This window comes from Acomys minous (assembly GCF_964271855.1).
Source record: "Acomys minous genome assembly, chromosome: 16".
NCBI classification, from domain to species: domain Eukaryota; kingdom Metazoa; phylum Chordata; class Mammalia; order Rodentia; family Muridae; genus Acomys; species Acomys minous.
Genome location: NC_140498.1, coordinates 49,260,595 through 49,287,640, shown reverse-complemented (window position 1 = coordinate 49,287,640; position 27,046 = coordinate 49,260,595). Strand labels below are relative to the sequence as shown.

Here is a 27,046-nt window from a genome sequence, read left to right as displayed (position 1 = left end):
CATTTTTCAGAATAAACTTCCCAGGATAAAAGAGCAAGTGCAGTTCACTCTCAGCTGTCCCACGGCTAATTCACTGGACTATACAGCCACACAGAGGAGGATACGGCCCCTTCTTGCCCTCCCTGCTATTTCCTCAGGAGAGAGGGCGGCTCTGCAGACTTACAAGGCTTAGGAAGCCCCTGAAAGCTACAACATTCACAGGGCCCCATCCAGAGTCATAAAAGCAACAGACGCCTGCTGAGGAGAGGAGACTGGTGGAGCTGCCTGCCGGTTGGACAGAAAGCCCCAGGAGTGCAGCTTTGTTGAGTCCTCAGCCATGCTGAGGTGGCTTCCCCTGAGTCACCCATGTTTCTATAAGTAATCCCAAAAAACTCACTGGTTTATTGAAGTAGGTTTAGGTGGAGTCACTTTTTGGCCTGTCATTCCCTTATCTGTTATGAAAAGTCATTTGCTCATGTCCAAGAAAAGTTACATCCAAACACCATCCCGGGGGACTCTGGGAGCACGCTACCCTCAGCCAGTAAGGTCTTTAATATCAAGTAACTCTCACTCTCACCCCGTCTTCTCAGAAAACTGCAGTGACCTCCCTCTGACCTTGAAACCAGAAACACTTTACTATAAAGCGTGCTTTCACCTTTCGAGTTTGCAAATTGCTTACCATGGGGATCTTTTTCAAGCCTGTCAGTGATGCCACTGATGATAAGAATTATCCCAGCAGGGCTCCACTTCAGAATTAATGTGGTCTATTTAAAGTGCGGCTCACCTGCCTTGCAATGCAAGCAGTGGCCATAATTTAATTTGGAAAGCTATACTGATCTGCTTTGAAACGTGGGGAAAGAAGCATGCCAGGGCTTCAACTGCTCAGAGCACCTGAAGCCAACTGCCAGCAAGAACAGCGCCCGGAAGGAGGTGCCAAGTGAGCTTCTGGCGGCCCTGTTTGCAGCTGACTAACAGAACCAGCTTTTGGCAGTTTCTAACAGGCCTTGGCTTTCACTGGCAATGCCAAGAACTCATACCTTGCGGAGGCTCAGTGGGCAAAGCTTTTGATGAGCAAGAGGAGGACCTGAGTTCAGGTCACCAGCTCGCATGCAAAAGCCAGGTGCAGCTGGGCATGGTGGCCCGTGCCTGTAACCCCAGCACTTAGGAGGCAGATGTAGGCAGATCCCTGTGAGTCAACGCTAACCTGGTCTATATATCAAGTTCAGGCCAGCCAGAGCTACGCCTTGACACCCTGACTTATAACCTGGGTACAGGAGTGCACCTGTAATCACAGCACTTGGAAATCAGAGGCAGGAAGGTCCCCTGGCTTGCAGGTCAGCCATTCAAAGCCAATTAGTGAACTCCAGCTTCAACGAAAGATCCTTTCTCAAAAACCAAGGCAGGAAGCATGACCTCTGGCCTGCACAAATAGATACATGTGCTCATGTGCGCACGAGTGCACACACACACACACACAAAGAGAAATAACATAAAATGTGCATATAAAGCTGACTCAATTAACATCAGCCACTGCAAACACACCTGCTGTAAAATGTGTTCAGTGGTAAGCAGCTACTGATACTGTCATTACACTGAAGCCTAGCAGAAAGGTGTCCCAACAGCACCCCTGCCCTTGCCTCTGGCAGCGCCCCTCTTTCCTATGGCAAGCATGCCCCATGTGGCTCCCTATGATATTGTCTGACCCTGCCCTCTTCCTCTCTGGCAGTGGCCGGTCCCACAGGCTGGGAGATCATCAAACCACAAGAGCGTGTCCACTTTACGACACAGCTTCATCCCAGCCCTGTTTTAGATCTGTGCTCTTCATGGGGCATTCTTCACATTAATTTTTATAATTAAAATAGGTGTGTACACAGGGGCCTATGCATATAAGTGCAGGTGCTCACAGAAGTCAGAGATATCAAATCCCCTGCAGCTGGAGTTACAGGCAGTTGTCAGCTGCCCAACATGGCAGCTGGGTCCTCTGTAAGACAACCACACACTCCTAACCTGTGAACCATCTGCCCAGGCCTAATTCCCATCTTTCTAAATATTATGTGGAAAGATTATTTCTCTTGATTACTGAGGAGGTTTTTAGCATCTCTTAAATTTCATGGCCAAAGAGACAAGTTCATGGGCCTCCCACTAGTCCTGGCCCATAACCACAGCCTCCTCCATACAACGCTGTCTAATACCAACAGAAAGCTACAAACTAGGGCCTAGGGACAAATTCCAGCCAAATTTTATTTGCTGAAAGGTTTATTGAAACACAGGTGTAGCCATTTGCTCACCTAACAGTTATAGTGTAACAGGTAACATTTATAACACCAAAGCTCAGCAGGGTGACCCAAAGTCTGCAATACTATCCGGTCCCTTAAAAAAGAAGTTGGCAGACACCCAGAAGTAGGAGTTCTAGGGCCATGCCAGCCCAGAGCCACGCGAGCCTACCCTACAGCACCAACACCACATCCATCATGGAGCCGCCGCCACCACCAAGCCTGCCAAACCCTCAGTCCCGAAAACCGCCCTTCTGAAAAACAAGTAGGAACCAATTTGGGGCACACTAAGCCTAGCGACCAGCTCAAATGCTGCATCTCTAGGACCAAAGTGTCCTTTGGCCTAAAGGGCTATCTGTCACTTGCAAAACACAGCTAGTGTGATAAGATGGATCTGTTCTCTGATCATCTGAGGAGCGTGCATGCAGGGCTGATGCCACAGAACAGCAGCTCTCCTCAGGAGCCCACGGGGAGGCAGCCCACCGAGCAGCAGCTCCCCTGAAGAGGCTTGAAGGGTGAGACTGAGCAGGGGGATGCACCGCACAAAATTAGGCAATGCATCATCCAACCATCAGGCCCTGGGCTCCTTGCAAACAAGAATGGGCATCTTTCTCTCCCATAATTAGACAGGATAGGTAGTTGGCACCAAGACTCTTACTCACCAGTCTTGCCCTCATCTAAGGTAACAGAGGGTAATCGCACCTCTGGCTTCAGATAGAGCCAGCTGGCCAGGCAGAGGCAGGCGGAGGCCAGCCTGGTCTACAAAGTGAGCCCAGGACTACACAGAGAAAGCCTGTCTCTAAAGAACAAACAAACAAACAAAAACCCCGCTGTTGCTCCTGTTATCAGGCAAGGATAAGCAATCCCAGAAACCCACAAGGAAGCAGAAGTGGAGCAAAGAGTGCTGGGGCCGGTTTGACCTCCTGGGGCACTAGGCAGTCAGTCACACAGGCAGGCGCATCTGACAGGAGGAGCAAACACACATGGCAGAGCGCTGTCACCCACATGCTCTCCTGCAGCCTAAGAACTGGGTGGAAACGGCTGCTCAGGCCCAGGACGCACCCAATCCATAGGCAGATGTCAGCAGGCAGGGCTCCCAGGAAGGGACCACAGCTTTGTCCACGCCCACCCCCCTTCCAGCTGGCCAGAGGCTATGTCTAAAGCAAAGGGTCTGCGGTTTAAATATGAGTCACAAGCTAGGCATGGCGGCGCACGCCTTTAATCCCAGCACTTGGGAGCCAAAGACAGGTGGATCTCTGTGAGTTCGAAGCCAGCCTGGTCTACAAAGTGAGCCAAGGATACAGAGAAACCCTGTCTCATACAAACAAACAAGCATGAATCACAAATAGGAAAACCCTGTCTATCAAGCACAACTTGATACTTTTTTGCTTTCATAAATCTGTGGTAAGTACACATAATAAAATTTACCATTTTAACTATTTTTAATTTTTATTACATCTTACTGTGTGCATGTGTGTCTATGTGCCAGTGTTAAGAGGACAACTTCAAAGAGTTCGTTCTCAGCAGGCATAGTGACACACACTTTTAAATCCAGCACTAAAGAGGCAGAGGCAGGTGGATCTGTGGGTTTGAGACCAACCTGGTCCACAGAATGAGTTCCAGAACAGCCAGAGCTCCATAGTGTCCCTGTATAAAAAACAAAACAAAACAAAGCCGGTTCTCTTCATCCCCCTCGTGAATCCCAGGGATCAAACTCAGGGCATCAGGCTTGAGCAGCAGGCAGTTTTAGCAGCCCAGTCAGCCCGGCTCACCAGCCCCATGTCAGCCATTTTCAGTGTATGTGCTGTACCACTGTCTACTCAGGGTCCTGGGCAGCCAACAACACTATTTCATCATCCCAAACAGAAACTCCTTCATTAAATAACTCCCCCGCTTTCATTCACCCAGCCTTGGGTAATTTCACCTTCTTGTCTGTAAATCTGAGTATTCTAGGCATCTCCATCAGTGACATCATACAATGTGGTACATGTTAATGTATTAATGTTTAATTTCTTTTTCTATTTTCTTTCTTTTGGGGGAGTGGGGGTTAAGACAGAGTTTTTCTATGTAGCCCTGGCTATCCTGGACTCACTTTGTAGACCAGGCTGGCCTTGAACTCAGAGATCTACATGCTGGGCCTTTTTCTCTTTTCTTTTTTTCCCCCCTTGAGTGTTGTTTGTGTTTTGCTTTATATTTCTTTTGAGACTGTGTCTTACTCGGTAGCCCTGGCTAATGTGTAACTTGATATGTGTTTCAGGCTTGCCTCAAACTCACTACATAGCTGAGACTAACATTTGAACTCTTAATCTAAGTGCTGGAATTACAGGAATGCACCCCCAAATCTAGCTATTGTTCTTTCTCACTCTCTCTCTCCCTTCCTCCCCTTCTCCCTCTCCCTGTCCTCTCCCTCCCTCCCTCTCTATCCACCTCCATGATAAACCAGGGACTTGCTATATTTATACCAACCTGGCTTGGTACTCTTTTATGTTGCTAGCCTCAGACTTACAATCTTTCTGCCTCAGCTTCTAAAGTGCTTAACCCAGGCATCTGCCATTATGCCCAACTCCTCACTCCTTCTCATGGCTGTGTGAAAAACTGGGGAACATGTTGAATAGTATAAAAAGTGGGAGGAAGGGAGGGAGGGAGGGAGAGAGAGAGAGAGAGAGAGAGAGAGAGAGAGAGAGAGAGAGAGAGAGAACATGCTTCCTGTTATTTTTTAATATGTGTAATGTATAAATGGTACATGTGTGTTATATGTGAACATGTGTGTGCAAGGAGGCCAGAGGAGGACACAGAGTGTCCTGCTCCATCACCCTCTACCCTCTCTACTTTAGTCCTTTGAGGCAGAGTCTCTCACTGAGCCTGAACTGGGCAGGTGGCCAGCAGCAAGCCTCAGCAGTCCTGTAGTTTCTGTCCCACACGGTACTGGCATAACAGGCTTATGCACAGCCACACACAGCTTTTTACATGGATGCTAGGGATTTGAACTCAGGCTCTCAAGCTTGCAGAGCAAGCACTCTAACTCACCTACTCATTCCCCTAGCCCCAGAAAGCAGGACTTCTAAAACTGTGACTCTTCTCCTTTTAGATGTGAACTTCATCTTCTTCGAAGAGACATATTCATCCTGAGATGAGTGAAGGACCCATGGGAACTTCCACGCTGGTCATCACACCCCAAAACTTGACAAGTCAGGTGTTAAAGATGAGTCTTCGTGACACATCAAAAAGAAATACCTTTGAAATAGCCAGCAGTTCCACATCCCCAGGAGACATTTGTCTCAGTACTGGGGACTGAATCTAGGCATATACTAGGCAAGCACTGAGCCATTGAGCTACAGTCCCAGACTCTTTTCCCTCTTTATAGAGGCAGGAGCTCATTTGAACTTGCAATCCTCCTGCCTCAGCACCCAGAACTTAGCATACTGGAGCTCACTCATGCACTCATGTCCCTTGCAGTGGCACTGAGCCTATACCACCTAGATGCCAAGGCCCCTCCCCAGGGCCTTATAGACAGCCTCCCAGTCTAGGGGCCTGTGTGTTCTGGAACAGCACCCTAATAGCTCTTCCGGGAAGGCCAGCCATTCTTTACTGTTGGCAGCCACTTCTGTCAGGAGCCCTAAACACAGTTCGGTGTTCTCTCCACACCGTCGGCAGACACCCTTCCAGGTTCCTTTCACCAGAAGTAGACTTGCAAGTTCATGACAATAACAACGAAACACCAAGAAGGAACCGAAAGCACCGCACACAGGGAGGGCGGCAGAGCGGACTTCCCACTCGGCCAAGAGGACACCAGGCTTTCCTGGCACATGCAGCTTCCTCAGAACAGTGTTCTAGAGAATGAAACCATTACCCAAGGGGACGCAGGGAACCAAAATATAAACTCTGCGTTGAGTTAAGTGCAATGGAGCGTTTTCAAAAATCCCCTCCAACGTTTGAGAAGTCATATCTGACTGAAAGGTGTGGGGAGAGAGCAGGGCTGGGGGTTAGCCTCTCAGGAAAACGAGGGCCTTGGCTGAAGTTGTGACTTCTGTGTCACACAGCCCTCGGTCACCTCTGTGATGTACATACTCTAAGCCTCAGGAGTGAGGCTGGACCTTGCCCCTTCCTGGGTAAAGAGGTTAAGGAGAGAAACTTGAAATGTAATGTCTACAGAAAATACATTAAAACCACAATGTGCCTGCACTTTGTGTCCGTTTGTATGGCTGTTAGTTTTTGTGGAGTTTTTAAGCCAAAGAAAGAGATGTGGAGACATGATGAGATAAGGAACGAACATCAAGTGCTACAGCATTGTGGGTTCAAATTATTCTCTCCAGAAAGGACAGGACTGACAGTGACTAAGATCACTTCAGAAGTGCTCTGAGCATAACATCTGGAAGGTGTGAAGCACCGGAGCCTCCCTGCACTGCTGGGTGCCATGCAAAGTGGTGCAGAGCTGAGGACAATACAGTGTTTCCTCAAAGTGTTAACACAAGGTCAGAGACTGCAAAGGTGCTTGCTGCCAGGCCTGAGATACACACACACACACACACACACACACACACACACACACACACACACACACACACACGCATGCATGCACTAATTAATTAAGTAAGTAAACTTTTATTTTTAAAAATGGTCAGTGAGATGGGAGATGGTTCCACAGGTAAAAGCACTTGCCATCCAAGCCTGATGGCCTGAGTTTAATCCCCAGGACATATTTGGTGAAAGGTGAAAAAGATCTCCCACAAATTGTCCTTTGACCTCCACATATACAATGGTGCATGCACACAGTATGCAAATAAATAAATAAAATAAAATTTTATGTTAAACATAAAATTACCAAAGATCTGGTCATTCCACTTGTGGGTACACCATTTCCCCTAGACAGGCTGGCTACCCACCTGGAGGAGCTGCCTGTCCCATCTCCTCCGATGGTGGGCTTACACACAACCTGTATACGGACACTCCTCTTCCTGCTTATGCAGCAAGCACTTCACCCACTGAGGCTCCTCGCCAGCCCTCAGGTTGTCACAGAGATACATTAGACCGGAAGCTTGGGCTTCGGGGTGTTCTAGTTACCTTACTGTTGCTATGATAAAATGCCTGACACAAGCAAAGCACCCTAGGAAGGAAGGGGTCCTTCTGGCTCACAGGCTGTCGTCTACCAGGCAGCAGGGGCTTGACGCAGCTGCTCACGCTGCATCCTCGGGAGCAGGCAGCAGGGGTGCTGGCTCAGGTGCCTCCTTTTCATTGTCTATAACCAAGCCTTAGGATGCTGCTGCCCATGGTTAGGATGGGGCTTCCGACCTCCTCTGACATCAACAAGAAACCCACTCACAGGCATGCCCAGAGGATCACCTCCCAGCTGAGCCGATACCCCGCAAGTTAATCAGCTGCATTAACCATCAGGAGTTTGGGGAAGAACTGGGAGATGGAAAGAAGATAACAGGCAGGAAAATCCCTTTGTATTTATTTTTATTTTACATACATTGATGTTTTGTCTGCACATATGTCTCTGTGAGGGTGTCAGATCCTCTGAAACTGGAATTACAGACAGCCATGTGGGTGCTGGGAATTGAACCCAGGTCCTCTGGAAGAGTAGTCAGTGCTCTTAACCGCTGAGCCATCTCTCCAGCCACGGAGAAATGCCCATTGTATATAAACTTAACCAGACACAGAAAATACAAACAAACAAGCATTTAACACCTTGTTTTATGAAGCCAGACAAACTACTGTCCCAAGTGATAAAAAAGAAAATTCAAGAAAATCAAGTAACATCTGGGCATGGTGGTGCAGGCCTTTAATCCCAGCATTGGAAAGGCAGAGGTAGATGGAACTCTGTGAGTTCAAGGCCAACCTGGTCTACAAGGTGAGTTCCAAGACAACCAGGATTACATGGAGTGGCCCCGTTCCCACTCCGCCCCAAAAAGAGAAAAAGAAAATCAAGTAATAAGCAACCCATTCCACAAAATAGATGTAAAATCCTAACATCAAATCCTAGGATACACAAAAAGAACATGTCATTACCCAACTGGGTTAGCTCCAAGCATACAGGAGTGGCCCCATACAGACCTCAACCGTGACAAATTCAGAGAGAGCAAATGATAAAATGCAAGCCAGCCATGGATAGAAACTCTTAGCAGCTAGTTCCATACCAGGAAGAGACACTCCCAATCTGACGAAGCCCTCTGAGATCAGGACCATGACCAGCAAGGCCACACTTCCAGTGCATGTTAGCAGCACATGTGGAGGCTCTGGCCAGGGCAACAAAGCAAGGAAGGAGAAAGGAAAGCTCATTATCTGCAAAGGATCTGTGAGGCAGGGAAAGAAGGGTCTTGAGTTAAGCCTGGGCCACAGAGCAAGGCCTTAGTTCTCTTAGGAAAATGAAAGCAGGCAGGCTGGGAAGTGGCTCAGTATAAGTCAGTTACCATGAAAAGTGAGGACCTGAGCTCAAATTCCCAGGAACCATGTGGGGAAAAAAAAAAAAACAGGTACAGAGCACCTATGAGGAGATGAAGGCGAAAACAAGGAAGTACCCAGAGCCCATGGGTCAGACAGCCTGTCATGCACAGCAGACACAGTGACTCTGTCTCAGACAGGTGCAATGTTGTCCTCTGACTCCATATGTATGCGAGGGCACAAGTGCCTCTGCATTCACAAACACCCAAATGCATGTGCACATGCACACAGATGCATGTATATACACATAAATAAAATAAAAATGTTAAAACAGAGAAAAGAATAAATCAAAAACTCTACAAACTATTATAATTAACCAACAACTTTAGTAAACTTATTAGATACTTGATAAATAAACAAAAAGTAACTGCACATCTAAGCATCTGAGTACCAATGAAAAGTATTAGAAAGTATTTTTAAATGTCACTTTTAACATCAAAAAAGTCTCAAATATCTAGAATTAAGTCTAAGTAACAACATTCATGGATACCATGAAACACTAAGAAATAACAGGGCACCTAAGAGTCTCAGGCTGAAATACTCACTATTACAAATATGTGAGTTCTCAGATTGTTCTCCTAGTTCAATGTGATCCCAGATATGGTTCCAACAGAGACTTTTTTGGTATGTGTGGAGATGGACAAGATGATTCAAAATGCAGAAATCAAAGAACAGCCACAACAATCTAAAGCAATAAAGCCCAAGATTTACACTTACCAGATACAAAGACTTCTCTTAAAATTACAGATTGGAGGCCAGGCGTGGTGGCGCACGCCTTTAATCCCAGCACTCGGGAGGCAGAGGCAGGCGGATCGCTGTGAGTTTGTAAGATTTTAGGTGGCCTGAACTCAGCAGTGACATTATTAGCTAAGGAAATAGTGTTTTTATTATTAGCTACGGAAACGATGTTTTATTATTAGCTAAGGAAATAGAAGAATCCAGGTGACCTGGACTTAGCCATCATGACAATAGGGCTGTTGGCTGAGCAAGCAGGTTAAAAATTGCAAGCCAATAACAGGAGCAAACAACGTAACAGTGAACTGAGAGGAACGAGTTAAAGATTCTCCACTCGCCTCCATCTCAACCCTGTCCTCGGAATTTACCGCTCCTATCTCGCCATTCTTAGGATTTACTACCTTAGACCCCCTATTGTTAGCCCATCACTCGTTAACCAACCAATGTCACTAAGTTCTACTTCTGTATATGATATATTAATCCCCAACTCTGGCAGAAAGGGGTCTTCCATCTCCTCGGAGTTTGGTAGACCCCAGTGCGTCGGCTTAATAAAATTCCTTTGCTTTTGCATCAACTCTGGGCTCTGGCTCTCAATTGGGCTTCCAGGAATAGACTCAGACGACCTGAGTCTAGCAAGTTCAAGGCCAGCCTGATCTACAAACTGAGTCCAAGACAGCAAAGGCTACACAGAGAGACCCTGTCACAAAAAAATAAAAATAAAAAAAAGAAAGAAAGAAAAATTACAGCATAGGAGACAAGGAAGGTGCCATTGCTAAAATCCCTTCCTAGGGAGATATAAAACATTGTGTGCTGGCTAGTTTTAGGTCAACCTCACACAAGCTAAAGTCACTGAAGAGGAGGGAGCCTCAATTAGGGAAATGTCTCCATAAGATCGGGCTGTAGCCAAGGCAGTAGGGCATTTCTTAGTGAGACATGAGGGAGAGCCCAACCCACTGTGAATAAAGCAGGCCGAGGAAGCCAGGAGGAGCAAGCCAGTAAGCAGCACCCTCCATGGCCTCTGCATCAGCTCCTGCCTGCAGGTCCTCCCTGCTTGAGTTCCTCTCCTGCCCTTCTTCAATGATGACCAGTGATGTGCAAGCGTCAGCCAGATGAACCCTTTCCTCCCCAAGTTGCTTCACGGTGTCTCAGCAGCAATAGCAACCCCAACTAAGACACACTGTCTACCTCTCCTCCTAAGCTGCCAACAGCAAAGCAAGGCATGATTCTGCCAAAGGTCACTCTGGGGGAACAACAAGTTATTGGGCTTCTGTAGAGAGCACAGGGGTGGATTACTTACATGGGTGTAGGTGCTTCTCTCCCCACCCCCAATAGGCCAACCCTGGACAGCCTTTATGCAGCAGGGATGAGGTCTCTCCTCTAGTTTCCCCCCAACATACTGTAGCCCCTCCACAGACAATCGCAAGGCAGAACTGTAGACCACAGGTGGTAGAGAGAGACTGATGGCCCCACCCTCACCCCTCTACAAGGGGATGTAACAGTCAACAGGCCCAGCTAGGAGAGTCCTTCTGCAGGGGGGCACAATTGAACTTCCCAAGATGCTGGTGGTTGGCTTACGAGACAGCCACAACAGTGCTATAGGCGCATGGGTTAAAAAAAAAGACCATCACTAAAGCTGGGTGATGATGATGCACACCTGTAATCCCAGCACTCAGGGAGGCAGAGGCAGGAGGATCGCTGTGAGTTCAAGGCCAGCCTGGTCTACAAAGCAAGCCCAGGATAGCCAAGGCTACACAGAGAAACCCTGTCTTGGAAAAGGAAAAGAAAGAAAAAGAAAAAGACTATCGAGATATGAAGTCTAGAAGAAGAAAAAAATGCCTGGACACTTGTTTTTTGTCCAAAGGGATTTTTCACAGCAGTTGAAGACTAGTCAGTAAAAAGCTCTTTGTCAGTTAGACATCGGTAAGGATAAAATCCTAGCCCTCACACACGAAACTCATCCCACTGTGTAGCGATCGTCATGACTTTAGAACATTAAAGCTTTCTCAAGCAGATTCAGAAAAACACAACTGATAAGATGAAAGACAAATTAGGCTATGAAAATGGAGTATTTCCAGTCATCAAAAGATATCATTATGGGAGCTGGAGAGATGGCTCAGAGGTTAAGAGCGCTGCCTGCTCTTCCAAAGGTCCTGAGTTCAATGCCCAGCAACCACACGGTGGCGGCTCACAACCATCTACAATGAAATCTGGTGCCCAATTCTGGCCTGCAGATGTTATATGCAGAGCCGGTGTCCTAGGCATAAAGGATTGGTACCTATAATATTTAAAGAACTCATATACATTAGATGAGCAGCAACCCAAGAGAAAAATGGGCAACTGCAGGCAAGCCTAAGAAACAGGATTAACAGTATTAAGCATCAGGAAATGACAAAACCCTAAGGAGAATAGGTATAGGCCAAGATGCAAACCTACCCTAAGTCAGGTACAAAACCAACCACCTCCCAAGAGAAGCTGAACCTCTGTCTCCAGCCCAGGACTGAGTCCCATGATGCATTAATTTACCTCCAAACACACAAAAACAGTTCCACAAGTATTACTCATAACAGCTCCAAAGTTAAAATGGTCCCAGGACAATCATTAGTAAAGCAAATTAATAGACTATTAATCACAGGCCATCAGTGGAAGCAGGTCAGCTACTGGTACCCACAGCCCAGCAGAACCTCACAAAACATTGCTGAAAGCACACACAGATGAGGCCATGACGTTTCTTTCAAAATGAGACAAAGCAAAAGCCTGTGTGAGAAACAGGAGAAGCTCTAGGCAAGGCTGCGGTGATGACCCCAGGCAGTAAAAACACAAGTGGCTAATGAGCAGTGAGACTAGGTGGAGTTGCTGTATGCTCAGTATATTAACTTGTATTCAATGCTTCATCACAGCTGAGGTCACAAACATACATCCTAAGGATGGGGAGATGGCTCAGTAAGAAAAGTGCTTTGACCAGGCACGGTGGCACATGCCTGTAATCCCAGCACTTGGGAGGCAGAGGTACGGAGATGGCTGTGAGTTCAAGGCCAGCCTGGTCTACAGAGTGAGTCCAGGACAGCCAAGGCTACACAGAGAAACATTGTCTTAGAAAAAAAAAAGTGTTTTGTACAAGCATAAGGACTTGACTTCAAATCCCAAAATCCTCAAAAAAAATTTTTTTTTTGTCAGCTGAAGCCCCTATTTCAACATGAAAAAGTGGATAAAGATGCCTGCTACCATGTCTGAGTGTAGTCCCTGAGATCTGCATAGTAGAAGGAAAGAACCAACCACCACAATTGTCTTCTGAACTGTATATTCAAGCCATGGCATTTACATACACACACACACACACACACACACACACACACACACACACACACACACACACACGAAAGCAAAGGAGAAGTGGGAAACAGAGGCAGGAGGATTCCTGAGGTTTAATCAACTGGTGAGCTCCAGATGTAAGGAGACTCTATCTCAAAAACAGGGAAACTAATAAGATAGACAGCAATAGAAGAAACATCTGGCGTCATCTACCTCTGTCCTCCACACATGCATGCACAGGCACACACACACAAAACACTTCAGCCCTCTGAAAGGTAAGTGAGTCCTCAAAACTTTCAAATGCCCAAATTTACTTCCTTTATTATGGACCATGGTCTGAAAAGGACAGAAGTAAAGCACCAGTGTGTGGGATAAGAAGTGCCACACCCTGATCCTGAGGAAGAAGACACCACCCGACACTATCTCAGGCTTTGGGGCCGTGGGGAAAGGTGGGCTGGAATGGCAGGAAACACCTTTGCCCAAACTGCAGAAGCCAGTGTACTCAGCTCCAACCACAGCCACAGAGCAAATGTGGGCCCAGGCACAGCAGGCTGAAACCCTTATTTCAACATGAAAAGCCACAACTCTTAAATGTTACACAAAGAAACCCTGGCTTGGCCATTGGTGGTGGAGCACGCCTTTACCCCTACCACTTGGGAGGCACAGACAGGCAGTTCTCTGTGAGTTCGAGGCCAGCCTGGTCTACAAAGCGAGTTGATGACAGCCAGGACTACACAGAGAGACCCTGTCTTGAAAAACCACCAGAAAAAAAGAAAAAGAAAGGCTCAAAGAACATGATAGATAGAAAGATAGATGATAGATAGATAGATAGATGATAGCTAAATGAGTTACTAAGCTCAGTTGTCCTGAGCTCAAATGCTTGGCAGGCCCACAGCATTCTCTACCAATGTGATCACTGTTTTCAGGCATCACTCTGAGGTGGAGCTTCTCTCATCAGTGGGAAATAACTTTGTTTTGTGTGTGGTGCTGGGGACTGAACATATGAACCCCAGTGCCCAGCTGGGGAGATCATGCTTCTCACCTGTAAACAGAGCCAACACCGCAGCCTCACGGGCTGACTTAAGCCTGTGTCATTATTCAGTTAAACCAGGAGACAAGTGAAATGCAGGCTACCTGAACCAGGGCCTGGAATTTTTCCACAAGTCCCTAGTACCCTCTGGGAGGCAGGGCCTGTGATTGCCTCATCTTATAATGAGGAAACAGAGGGTCAGGGAGCAGATGTCTCCACAGGTTCCTGTCTGACAAGTCAGTGAGGAAGATGTCAACCTGTCCAACTTAAGCCACAGGTCACAATCCCTATGCCACATCATGGTGGAGGCATCCTGTATCTACCCAACACTTCTCTCTGGATTTCGCATTTCTCACTCTGTTCCAAAGGGCCAGTCCGGGCTCTCTAACCAACCACAAGAAGCCACTGACCTGATCTCAGCTGATAAACCACCAGCTCTCCTCCCTTGGGATGCTTTTAATCACTCCCAGCATGAAAGAAGTCTCTACCAGCCTAGCAGCCAGTGAATGGTTAATTAAGGCAGCCACAGAGGTGACAATGAGGTCTTAGCAGCCACCCCAGGGATAAACTGGCTGTTTCCGCTTCTAATTGGCACAGACAGCTGTGCATCCGAATCAGCAGAAAACAGCATCAAGCCTGTGCCCCACCTTCCAAGGTACAGACAGAAAACTCAGGAGGCAGGTGGGGGCACCCAGGACGCTAACAAAGGCGTCGGGGCTTTCCTGGTTATCAGAGCCAAGGAACAAGGACAAAATATTCTAGTGTGTGAGGGAACAGGAAGAGCTAATCTCCCTATGTGGCCAAGAGGTCAGAGCTTGAGGTGGGGCAAATGGTGAAAAGTTCAGGGTGTTGAGGGAGGCAGGGTCACTCATCTGAGCAACAAGTCAGCATTTCCAAGGCAGTCAGCACATCCTGCCAACCTCCCTCAGAGACTATGTGTGATGCACTAAGGCTCAAAGGGAGCTCCCACAAGGTCACAATAGCCCCAGATCCAGCTTGCCTATGGCCAGCAGCTGACCTCACCCACTGGAAGTCCCATCGTGGATCAGGGTAGCTATCAAACAAGTAGAGATGGAAACAAAGAGAACAGGAGGCTCAGCAAACATAGGGGACTCTGGGAAAATCTTACCAAGCAGCTGAAACATTATCCTCCCATAGGAAGGCTTAGGGCACATCCCAGGAAAGCTACAGGACCATACTATAAACTACCAACACTAACATCCAAGTGGGCGAGGCAGCTGGCAGAAGCTGATGACAGACCAGAGGCCACTGTGCCAGATTCTCTTAGGGCTAGCCCCCTCCTTACCTGTGTACGTTGGTTTGGTTTGGGTTTGGGTTTGTTTTTGAGACAGGGTCTCACACAGCCCAAGCTGGCCTCAACTTTCGTATCCCTAGTGCTGGGACTACGGGCATACGCTGCCATGCCTGGCTCCTTTGTTGGCTTTTAAAGGAGACCTGGGAGCACTAGAGAAAACTCAGTGTGAAGCTCAGCCATGAAAGGAATTCTCCCTGGACCCAGGCTCTTGATCCACAGAACCACACTCATTTCTGAAATGAGCTATTCATTATATAAACAGGAAGAGCTGAGAGAAAACAAGGAAGGCCTAGAACTAGGTGTGGTGGTACACACCTGTCACCCAACATGGAGGAGGCTGGGGCAGGAGGATTGCAAGGCCAAGACAAAAGGCTGAAAGTCCAAACGCAGGCAGTGCTGGGCGGTGGTGGCGCACACCTTTAATCCCAGCACTCGGGGAGGCAGAGGCAGGCGGATCGCTGTGAGTTCAAGGCCAGTCTGGTCTGCAAAGTGAGTCCAGGACAGCCAAGGCTACACAATAAACCCTGTCTTGAAAAAACAAAAACAAAAAAACAAAACAAAACAAATGCAGGCAGCCCCACTTGCCTCTGGTGAGGCCATATGTCATGATGGCTTCTAGCAAGAATGTGTGGTCAAGGTGCGTAGGAGCCCCCTGTGCTGGATTTCCACAGACTCGCCCACCCCACACACCTGCTCTACCATACTGGTATAAGGAAGGCTAGTGTTCCTCAGCAGCAATGCTTGCATTAGCATGGGGATAGGAAAGAGTCAGGAACTGGAGACCACACCCACAAGAAGGCTCTCAAAAAACTCTGCCCTCGACATGTGAAAGATGGAGAGATTTCTGCCATCTCTGTGTAACACAGCTCTTCCAAGTTCATGGCCAGTGCAGAGCACACACCTGCAGGCCCCCTCACCCACACGGTGGGAGCAGCGACGGCCTCGGCTACTTCTGGAAAGTGGACATAGCTTACACACAAGAATATCAAAGGGTCAGGGTCCCACTGAGCAGCAAGTGCCCCCTGTCTTTGGGGACAGCCTTTTACAACACTGATATGGATAACCACAGGACTCTGAGCTTTGAGACCTGAGGGGGTTTCAGGTACTGCTGAAGACATTTAATTATGCATACTATGCCCACACATCAAATAAAAACAAGTTATTAACTTCCCAAAAATTGCTACACCACAATGATAGAATAAGCACCGTGGCTGTAGACCACCAAACCCAGAGGAGCTGGTGACAAGTGGCTCTGAGAGTCAGGCACAAAGAAACCTCCATTGGAATGAAGGGGCCAGAAAGCACTGTTCTTGCTTCTCTTCTTTACTCCATAGACTCTGGGCACACAAGCCCAGCCCCCTCAGTGGGCCTGCTGTGGAAAGACGGACAAAACCAGCAGTAAGGCCAAAGTGGGCATCAAGTACCTGTCTCGGTTTTGCTGGCGAAGCCTGCCGCCTGCTTGATGGCTGCTGCGGTGAGCGCTAATCCTCGGCTCCTCTTCATGCCATGCTGAAGGACGGCTTCAAACTGGGCACACAGACAGGTCACCCTGCAGGAGAAGCAGGGACTCATCAGTCCACCTGGGGAGTGAGCAGCTACAGGGGAGGGGCCAGCTGTGACTCCCAGAATCCCAAACCTGGGTCTGCAGACTTGAGAAGCTCTGAGAGCCCCGGCCCCATTTGCGTTTGATTCACTTAAGTCAGGGATGCCCTCAGGACCAGTGCTGGAGGATCCAGGGAAAGGATGCCAACCAGCAGGCACTGCAAAGCCAATTTAAAAACAAATCAGTCCTGTGGGGAGGGGCTAGTGTTACCTGCATCCAATCCACAAGTCTCAACTCACACAAAGCACAAAGCAAGATGACAATTCTCAGAGGCGGAATCCACCAGCCTGCCCAATTGAAACTGTAATTTCATGGCCTGTTACTTACTGCTGCGTGAATTCTTATTCTTGTTCCTTATTGTATTATAAGAGATTTCATTGTGAACTCCAACTAGAGTTGACAAATTTTTCAATTCAATTACAATTGCTGTGCATTTAATTGAATTTCTCAATAAGTGACGAAATGGGAGATTCAGAGCACGCCCATGGAGAGGTGAGGTCAGAGCGAGCACACTGGCTTCTCTGGTCCTCCCCAGGTGTGTGGGCCTCTGCCCAGGCCTTCTGAGCCCTCCCACTCACGGTCAGTGTGTATATAGCTCTTACATCCTAGGCCTTGTTCTGAGGTCTGGGACACAAAGGTGAGACATGGTGGTGCACACCTTTAATCCTAATACTGGGCAGTCGGAGGCAAGTGGATCTCTGTTAGTTCAAGGACAACCTGTTCTACAAAGCAAACTTCAGGCCAGATGGGGTTACTTAATAAGACCTGCCTCAAGAATAAATGAATGAATGAATGAATGAATGAATGACTTTAAGAAAAGAGGGAGAAAAGAAACAAACACAAAGGGGCAGTTGAGATGAAAAGGGCCCCACCCTAGACCCTTTGCACTGATCTGAGGAAGAAAAGTAAGGGCAGAGACCACACACACAAAACATTTCAGTTCCTCAGAACTTGGGAGAAATTAGACCAGGGTGGCATGGGAAGTGGAAATGGGCCTAGCCAGGCCAGTTCTGTGATCAGGTGATAGTAGCTCTAGAGTTATGACCTCACTATGACAAAGGCCGTCAGACATCCCAGCATCAGCGATGCCCACACACGGTCCTGTCCTGGGGCATCCCCCTGTGGGTGGTGAAATGTCTTCACACCAACTCCTTCAGTGACCCCCCAGAAACGCCATGGGACCTGGTGAGGAAGGTTCCATCATCTCCAAACCTAACTCCTGGCCTCCTCGCTTGTCTCCCTGGACCACCTGTAGCCAGCAGGGGCTGCCCAGTACATGCACTCACGCACTTCTCCAGTGCTTACAAAGCACAGGTCCCAGGATCTACCCACAATCAGACACCCCTCTCTGTGAGGCAGATGTGGATCCTAAGCATTAGCCAGATGTCTGCCACTCCTCTATGCATTCGCGTCACATGCAAGGGTTTGAGGGGTTCCTAAAAGCTGGGACAGGCAGCAAAATTACCTGAAATCCACAGAAGCAAAACTGGAGCCAGCCCAGGACCCAGTCTTGGAAAAACAACTCTAGAGTGTGCTATTAACTGAAGCCTCCAGCTGAAAATGAATCTCTGCAAACTCAACCATCCGTTTAACAATCCCTGGCAGTTTGCTGACTCCAAAGCACAGGTCAGTAACTGCCTGGCCACCTCCAGATAAACCCAGGCCTGAGGGGAATGGAATGCAGGCAAGCAGCAGTCCTGGTCTGCAGGGTTCAGTGGCATAGAAGCCCTGCCTCCCAAACACACACAGGTCACAGCTAAGCTAACACAGCAGAAAAACCCAGCTGAGTGCTATTCCTGCGGCTGCTTATCAGGACACCCAGTCAGAAGCCATCCTGTGCCGGCACCCTCTAGGTCCTGTGAGCCTCCATTTGACCTAGGCAGGCGCCTGTCTGCTTGTGACCTAGCACCTCAGCTGACCACACTCAGAGAGGCTCCTGGATAGCCATGTCATGGAGGGCTTCCAACTGCCTCCTGCCTTTGCTTGTACAAGATTACAAAAGTAACCATCCATACTACATTTTGTTAGCTGAATCTGTATTTCCCAGAATTCTCTCTGCTAAATATTCTTTAACTTCACTGTAGAAGGCTGACCACCTCAATGGCATTGTATCTCTGTCCTGGACTCGCTTTATAGACCAGGCTGGCCTCGAACTCACAGCAATCTGCCTGCCTCTGCCTCCCCATGTGCTGGGATTGCAGGCGCGCGCCACCACGCCCGACTGAGTGAGGTTCTTAACAGTAGATGTTTTAATTTTGGTTTTCTTTTAAATCATTCAGTACCATCATCTGGGCTTTTTGTGCAGTTCACAGGATAAATAGCTAAAATGTGATCTATCTTTACAATGGAGTATTACTTAGCATGCACAAAGCTGAGTTCAATCTACCACATAAAACCAGCCACGGTGATTCACACCATGGTACACACCTACCCCATGACAGCCACGGTGATTCACACCATGGTACACACTCACCCCTTGAGAAGTGGCGGCAAGAGGATCAGAAATTCAAGGTCAACCTCAGTTACAGATCCAGCTAAAATCAGCATGGGCTACATAAGACCTTGTCTCAAAAATAAGTAAATAAACCTGGGCATAGTGGCACAAGTCTTTAATGTCAGCAGATCTCTCAGTTTGAGGTCAGCCTTGTCTATAGAGATAGTTAGTTCCAGAACAGCTGGGGCTACACAGAAAAAAGCCCTGTCTTGAAAAAAATTAAAATTAAAAATTAAATTATTAAAATAAAAGTTTCCTTTCAATGTTCTCTGTTAAGTTTCCTTTCCTGCAAATAAATACTATTATCAAACGTGACTTGGGGAAGGAGTTATTTCACCTTGTTGTGGGGTAGTCACCAGAGTAGATTGCTCAGATATGGGCTTAAGCCAATAAAAAGTCTTTAGTAGCCGCTGGCAACTACACTGGGTGTTCAAGATCCCAGTGTAGCACTGAACCTTCCTCAGGGGAGGAAAAAAATAGTGTTTTGCGTTGACTTAGAATAACAAGAACAGTTAGTCAGAAACAGAACTACCGAAGCTAAAAAGTGAAGTTAATACATCGATTTTGGGGTTTTTGTTGTTGTTGTTTGTTTTGGTTTTGGGTTTGGGTTTTTTGTTTTGTTTTGTTTTGGGGTTTTTTGTTTGTTTGTTTGTTTGTTTTGTTTTGTTTTGTTTTTCCGAGACAGGGTTTCTCTGTGTATCCCTGACTGTCCTAGACTCACTCTGTAGACCAGGCTGGCCTCGAACTCACAGCGATCTGCCTGCCTCTGCCTCCTGAGTGCTGGGATTAAAGGCATGAGCCACCACCACCCGGCTGTTAATACATCTTTTTTCTTTTTTCTTTTTCTTTCTCCCACCCCCCACCTCACCCAGACAGGGTTTTTCCATGTAGCCTTGGCTATCCTGGACTTGATTTGTAGACCAGGCTAGCCTCAGACTCACAGAGATCCACCTGCCTCTGTCTCCCAAGTGCTGGGATTATAGGCATGTGCCATCATGGCTGGCTGGGTTAGTACATCTTGAGACTTTCCCAGAACTATATGACTTTGATGGATTAGGCCTCTGGTTTAGTTGTGGTAGGTGGTGATGTCTACGTGCTGAGTTTTACAGAATTAATTGCACTTCCATCATGTAGTCAGCTGTACCAAGGTCTGGGGCCCTGGGACAACTTTAAAGTTGTAATCCATCATGAAAGGAAAAAGGCAGGAACTCAGGCAGAAGCCATAAAGAATTGCTACTTCCTGGTTGTCTCAATCTGCTTTCTTATATAACCCAGAACCACTGGCCAGGAGGCGCAACCATTCACAATGGGCTTGGCCCACCCCCATCGATTATTAACATAATGTCCTGCAGACTTGCCTACACGCCAAGCTGAGGAAGGCAAATTTCTCAATCAATTCAAGTTTCCTCTTTCCAGATGACCCTGGCATGTGTCAAATTAGCAAAAGAAAAAACAAACAAATAAACAAAAAACTAAAACTAAACTAAGCAGCACAGTGCAGATACTCAGGAAGTCTGATGAAAGAGTAAGGGAATTAATGAATGGGAAATTAATAGCTTCCTCCTGCACTCAAATCTTGCACTGCTGGGGCACAACCAGTCCTGAGAAGACTGGGGCAGCTGCTCTCAAAGCCCCTCTAATCATCATGGAAGCCCAGCCACTGAGGGATTGTGGGAGGAGAGAGAGTTTCTTTTTCCTTTGAGACAAAGGCTGGCTTGGAAGTCACTCTAGCCAGCTTCAAACTCACGGCATTTCTCCTGCCTCAATTCCCAAGGGCTGAAGTTACACATTAGCCACCACGCCTAGCTACTGAAGCCTTTTGGTGGCGGTGGTGGTGGTGGTGGTGGTGGCGGTGCTAGTGCGCTAGTGCGCTAGTGCGCTAGTGTGCTAGTGTGCTAGTGCGCTAGTGCGCTAGTGTGCTAGGAACCAAGTCATCCCTCAGCCTAAGCACAGACATAATGGCCATTTGAAATGGGCCACAACCTACGTGTATGAATTAAGTCTGTGAAAGGTTCACACCCTTTGCCCATGAACTTCAATAACAAACAAATACGCACTAGACTACAATCCACATGAGATAAAGATTGAATAACAACAATAGGATTTACACTAGTGGAAAGGTAGCAACCACCTAAATACTTAGAAGTGTGGGAAGCGGTTAAACAAATGGCAGTGCACAACAGCTGATAAGCAGATGGCTTAGTGCAAAGACAGCAGGGTCTGAGACTGCACACCGAGCACACTGTGCTAGACACCGGCACTCCTGGCTCTGAGCGGCTGCATGAAACACAGTAAAACCACCTGGGGACACCATGGCTGGCTGGGCTCTTGCCCTCACATCTTCTTGTACTCCTCCTTCTCTGAGGCACTGTAACATATTCCTGCCCCGAGAGCCAGAACGCCACCACCACAGTCATCACGACTGAACAGCACAGTGGAAAGGCAGCAGTGAGGGGAAAATAACATGAGGGCACGTGGATGGCCTGAGCTTCTGTTTTGTTTAATCGCTTTTTAGATCTCTTACTTACTTTTCTGTGTATGGATGTTTTGCCAGCATGAATATATATGTACCACGTTGGTGCCCAGTGCCCCTAGAGGTCAGAAGACCTAGAGGTCATAAAACCCCCTGGAAGTGGAATTGCAGATGGCTGTGAGCTCCCATGTGGGTGCTGAGAACTGAATCCAGGTCCTCGGCAAGAGCAACAAGCACTCTTAGCCACTGAGGGTCTCTTCAGCCCTGCTTTGCTTGTTGTTTCCTTTCTTTCTTTCTTTCTTCTTTTTTGTTTTGTTTGTTTTTTGTTTTGTTTTGTTTTGTTTGTTTCTTTGTTTGTTTTTTTGGTTTTTGGTTTTTGGTTTTTCAAGAGAGGGTTTCTCTGTATAGCCTTGACTGTCCTGTATCTCGCTCTGTAGACTAGGCTGGCCTCAAACTCAGAGATCTACCCATCCCCACCTCCTGAGTGCTGGGACTAAAGGCGTGCGCCCATTTGTTTTATAAGAAAAGTGTGGTACACACCTTTAATCCTCTGCTGTGCAGAGGCAGAAGGTCTCTGTGAGTTCCAGGGCTGCCTGGTTTATATCAAGAGCTCCAGGACAGTCAGGACTACACATAGAGACACTGTCCAAAAAAGAAAAAGACAGACTCCTGCCATATAGCCCAGACTGACTTCAAACTCACTGTGTACGCAAGGCCAGCCTAAATCTCTGCAATCCTCCTGCATCAGCCTCTTGATTGCTAGGATTAAGGGCATGACCTAACATGCCCAGCTTGAATTTAACATTTTTTAAGCTTTGCTTACAACCTTAATAGAGAGTGACATGTTTCAAGCCAACAAGATGACTCAGTGGGAAAGGTACCTGCATCCAAACTTGACAACTTGAGCTCAGTCCCCAGGATTCAAATGGAGAGGAGAGAACACAGCTCCCTCAAAGTTGTCCGCTCATCTCCACACATGTGCTTGGTATGTACACGCCCACGCACAAAAATAAAATGCTTATAACATAAGTTAAAATACTGCAATAGTCAGGTGTGGTGGCGCACGCCTTTAATTCCAGCACTCAGGAGGCAGAGGCAGGTGGATCTCTAAGTTTGAGGCCAGCCCGGTCTACAAAGTGAGCCCCGCACAGCTAAGGCTACACAGAGAAACCCTGTCTCAGAAAACAAAAAACAAAACAAAAAAAAAACCACCCACAATAAAAGACATCAAAGACATGTGTGGAGGTCAGAGGACAACTTGTGGGATTTGGCTCTCTCCTTCCACCATGTTTGAGTCCCAAAGATCAAACTCAGGTCATGAGGCATGGTGGCAAGTGTCCTCACCAGCTGAGCCGTCTCAATGGCTCAAAAGTTGTTGTTTTAAGTATAGAAAAAGGAAGATGCTGGCTAGTTGTATGTCAACTTAACACAAGTTAGATTCACTTGGGAGTGGGACTTTCAATTGAGAAAATGTGTTCATATCCATAGGTGTTCACGTGTAGATATATATGTATGCCAGTATGTGCTTGTGTGTGTATGTGTGTGTGTGTGTGTGCTTGTGTGTGTGTGCTTGTGTGTGTGTGTGTGTGTGCTTGTGTGTGTGTGTGTGTGTGTGTGTGTGTGTGTGTTGGTTTATGTGCAGGTGCATATGGATGCCAGCTGTCAACCTGAGCTGTCATTCTTGGGGAACCATCCACCTTGCATGTGAGACAGGCTCTCTCACTGAGTCTCCAGGTCACTGGTCCTGCTGGGCGACCTGGCCAGCAGACTCCAGGGATGCTCCAGTGGGTCTTCCCAGTGCCAGGGTCACAGGCATGCACGACTACTCCCAGCTCTGTACCCGGTGCTGAGGATCAGAGCTCAGGTCCTCGTGCTTGTGCATGAGCTGGTCGCCTGCCTCCCCACGTTAGCCATCTCAAACATCCATGACCCAAAGAACCCGACTTTACTATCAGTCTTTGCTTTCTTTCCAACAGCCTTACAGCATGACCAAAATAGAGAGTGCTTTTTGAAACTCTACCTCCAGCAAACCTCTGGTTCAGAGTAGTTCATAGAAATGGCATCGCTGTAAAAATTAGTATGTAGTAGACAAAAGTAGAAAATGGAGATGTGGCTCAGCTGCAGAGTGCCCAGCATGCATGAAGCCTGAAGCCCGGGCTTCCTAGTCAGATAGTCCAGGATGGCAGCCCAGGGAATGGTGCTACACACACCCCACAGATTTGCCTCTGATAGAGGCATTTTCTATGTTAAGGCTCCTCTTCCCAGCTAACCCTAGCTTGTGTCAAACTGACAGAAAGCCAACCAGCACACTTACCCGGGCCAGCAGAAAAGTACAAACAACACACAGTCCCTATGTCCATCCACTTCACCCTTTCTTCACACCTTCATATTGGATGTTACCTCTGCCCAGGAATACCCAGAATCCCTCCACCCACCCATTTGCCCACAAATACTACAGTCACCTCCACTATCTAATTATTACTATAGGTCACTATTACTGTCACCATAATTAACATGTCCAAACTCAACTCAATGCCCTAAGGACAACTGCCCTCTCGTGCAGTGTGTCCCCACTGCAGTATAGTGTCCTCCAACAAAGCACCCCCACAGCAGGATGATAAGCCGTCCTCTGCCCTTTAATTAACTGCAGGTGTAACATGGCAATGCCTAATGCCAGCACTCTGGAGGCAGAGGGAGGCGGATCTCCGTGACTTTGAAGCCAGCCTGGTCTACAGGGTGAGGGCAGCCGGTGCTCACAACAAAAGTGCTGAATCCATTCAGTTCTTCCTAGGTGTGCCCAGCAAATGCCACTCTAGCTAAGTGTCACCTCGGAGTCCTCTGAAGTGAGAAAGACATTATCCTCGGATTTGTCTAATACAGCAGAGGCTTGGAGAGACTAACGCAGTCCAGAATTACACAGCCAGTTGTCAGGGACTGGTGCCCACGGCGGGCCTGAAGGTCTGTCATCACCAGAGCCCACGCTGCACACTAGCTGCCTCTCATCATCGGCAGGACAGTGAGGTGCTGAGAATGAGGCTTACATGCTGCTCACTGCGCTCCTTCTCAGCAGCCAACCTTTACACCCTAGATAAATGTTTATTTAAATTTAGATATGAAAATGTGCTCAGATTTCTTAAATATCCAAGAATTCTACATCTGCTAAAAATAATCTTTTTCTAGGGAGGAAGCAACTTATTGCCAAGTGTGCTAGTACATGCCTGGATACTAGCACAGGGAAAAGGAGGTAAGATGCTACCTCTTCAAGACTAGCCTGGGCTACATAGTGAGTTCAGGTTAGCCTGGGGTGTTAACTCAAAAGTACAACACCTACATAACATGTGTAAAGCCTTGGGCTATATGCCCGTTTTTGTAACTCTGGTGCTGGTAGCCACTGAGGGGGAATATGTACACAGCAAGCATGAGACGCCAGGTTCCATCAACACAAAGTAAAAACCAAAAATCAAAAGCCTATGTGGGCAGATGTCAGACCCGATGAACCAAACTGGGGCAGTTTATCCAGGCTTATAAAACATGGCATCCAGTTAGGACCTTCAACTAACAAGAGGCTGGTAGGCAACACGTGACACATTAAAGGTAAGGGTCACATGGTGAACACAGAGGCATTTAAAATGGGAAAATGCTCCTAAAACTCTTCTGAGGGCTAGGGTGTGGCTGGTAACGTGCTTTGCCCAGCTCACATGTAAACCCAGGGTGCAATCTCCGACACTGCAAAGCCATACCTGCCACCCCAGCACTCAGGTATGAGGTTTAAAGTCATCTTCATCTACATAGGAAGGCCAACCTGGGCTACATGAGACCCTGTCTAAAAAGAGAAAGGAAGGACAGACGAGAGGAAGGGAGGGAGGGAAGGAAGGAGGGAGGGAGGGAGGGAGTGAGGGAGGGAGGGAAGGAGGGAGGGAAGACAAAGACACAGAAAAAAGAAAATAATCAAAACCATTCTGTTTCCTGAGTGTCCAGGGAATGTATGTGACTTTTTTACACAGGTTAAGAACATCACAAAGAGGCTGAAAGAAGATGGCTCTTGCAGAAGACTCTGATTTGATTCCCAAGCACCCATAAGGCAGCTCACAACTGTCCATAATGTCAGTTCCAGGGGAGCCGACTCCCTCTCGTGACCTCCTTGGGCATCACACACACACACACACACACACACACACACACACACACACACACACTGCACAGACATGCATTCCAACAAAATAGATGATTGATAGAGGATAGATAGAATTTTATACACATAAAATAGATCTTTAAAAAAAGAAAGAAAGAAAAACACACAGAAGAACATACACCTGCTCTTTTTCTGTTTCCTGCAAGGTGTTCCTTGTTTTGTTTTGTTTCACCTATTTTTAATTCTTCAACAGTTAAGGAACAAAATCACACGTACACGACAGTCCTCCTTCCCTAGAGTGGCTGGATGGAAGAAAGCACCTCACCTAACAGAGAACTCCTCCAACCTCTATACACCCTGAGGTGAACACCTGAGCCAGCTCGCCACTACCCACAGTGAAGAGGGCCAGCGTGCAGTGACTGTCCACCAAATGTGAGGACACAGGCCAGTGTGCAGTGACTGTCCACCCACTGTGAGGACACCCATGTGCAGTGACTGTCCACCCACTGTGAGGACACCCATGTGTAATTAGAATGACAAGCACACATGCTAAAGAACAAAGCTGACCTCCATAGGCCTGTGCTAATGGCTGCACATGGCCAACCCACAAACCAATGTGATATTGTATTGTGTCCACTTTACAGACAGTAAAAAGGCCTAGGAAAGTCAGGAAACCTACAGCATGGTGTGGAGTAGACAAATGTGGGTTCAAGGCCTGCAATCCAAACTTCGTGCTCCTTAGTGGCCTTCAGTCATCATGTCCCCAACTGAAGGGCACTTTCCTGGTTATGCTCTGCAGCAGGTGCACTCAGAGGACAGTGATCTGAGCTCCCAAGCAGCAGGTCTGGGAGCAGGCAAACCAGTCAGAGCTGTTAAAGCCTCCCACTACTAGTGTGAGGGGCAGAATATAAACAAGTGACATGTTTTTAAAAGCCACAGAATGAATCTTTGTTCTTAGGGGAAAACAAAGAAGAAGTAGCAGCAACACACCATTGAGAAGCTGGGCTTGGGGAGCCCCGCGAGGGCTGCCAGGCCCTTCTGGGACAGGACTCATCTGAAGAGAAAGGCAACCCTAGCTACACTCCTGCTGACCGCTGCTCCATCCTGCACAGGACGACCTCTGGATCTCGCTGTGTCAACTTCACAAGACAAAACCCTCAGACAACACCACTACCTCCCTGCCTGCCTGTCTGTCCCCACCACACACATAGGTCCACTGCAGAACACTACAGAGTCACCTCCACACTCAGCAGCAGCCCAGC

At 47.6% G+C, this 27,046-nt stretch overlaps 1 protein-coding gene across 5 annotated transcripts in view; it reads right to left on the bottom strand.

The window, feature by feature from the left end:
• The window catches only part of SNX29 (sorting nexin 29), a 401,127-nt gene that overhangs the window by 350,716 nt on the left and 23,365 nt on the right, over nt 1–27,046 (bottom strand). For 2 of the 5 annotated variants that reach the window (XM_084763168.1, XM_084763169.1), the window contains exon 4: nt 16,507–16,631. In XM_084763168.1, the coding sequence (XP_084619294.1) occupies nt 16,507–16,631 (125 nt within the window). Of the gene's footprint in view, nt 1–7,135; nt 7,159–9,410; nt 9,664–14,177; nt 14,197–16,506; nt 16,632–27,046 lie in introns of those variants that run through there. The other 3 variants (XM_084763172.1, XM_084763171.1, XM_084763170.1) reach the window with 3 other exon arrangements.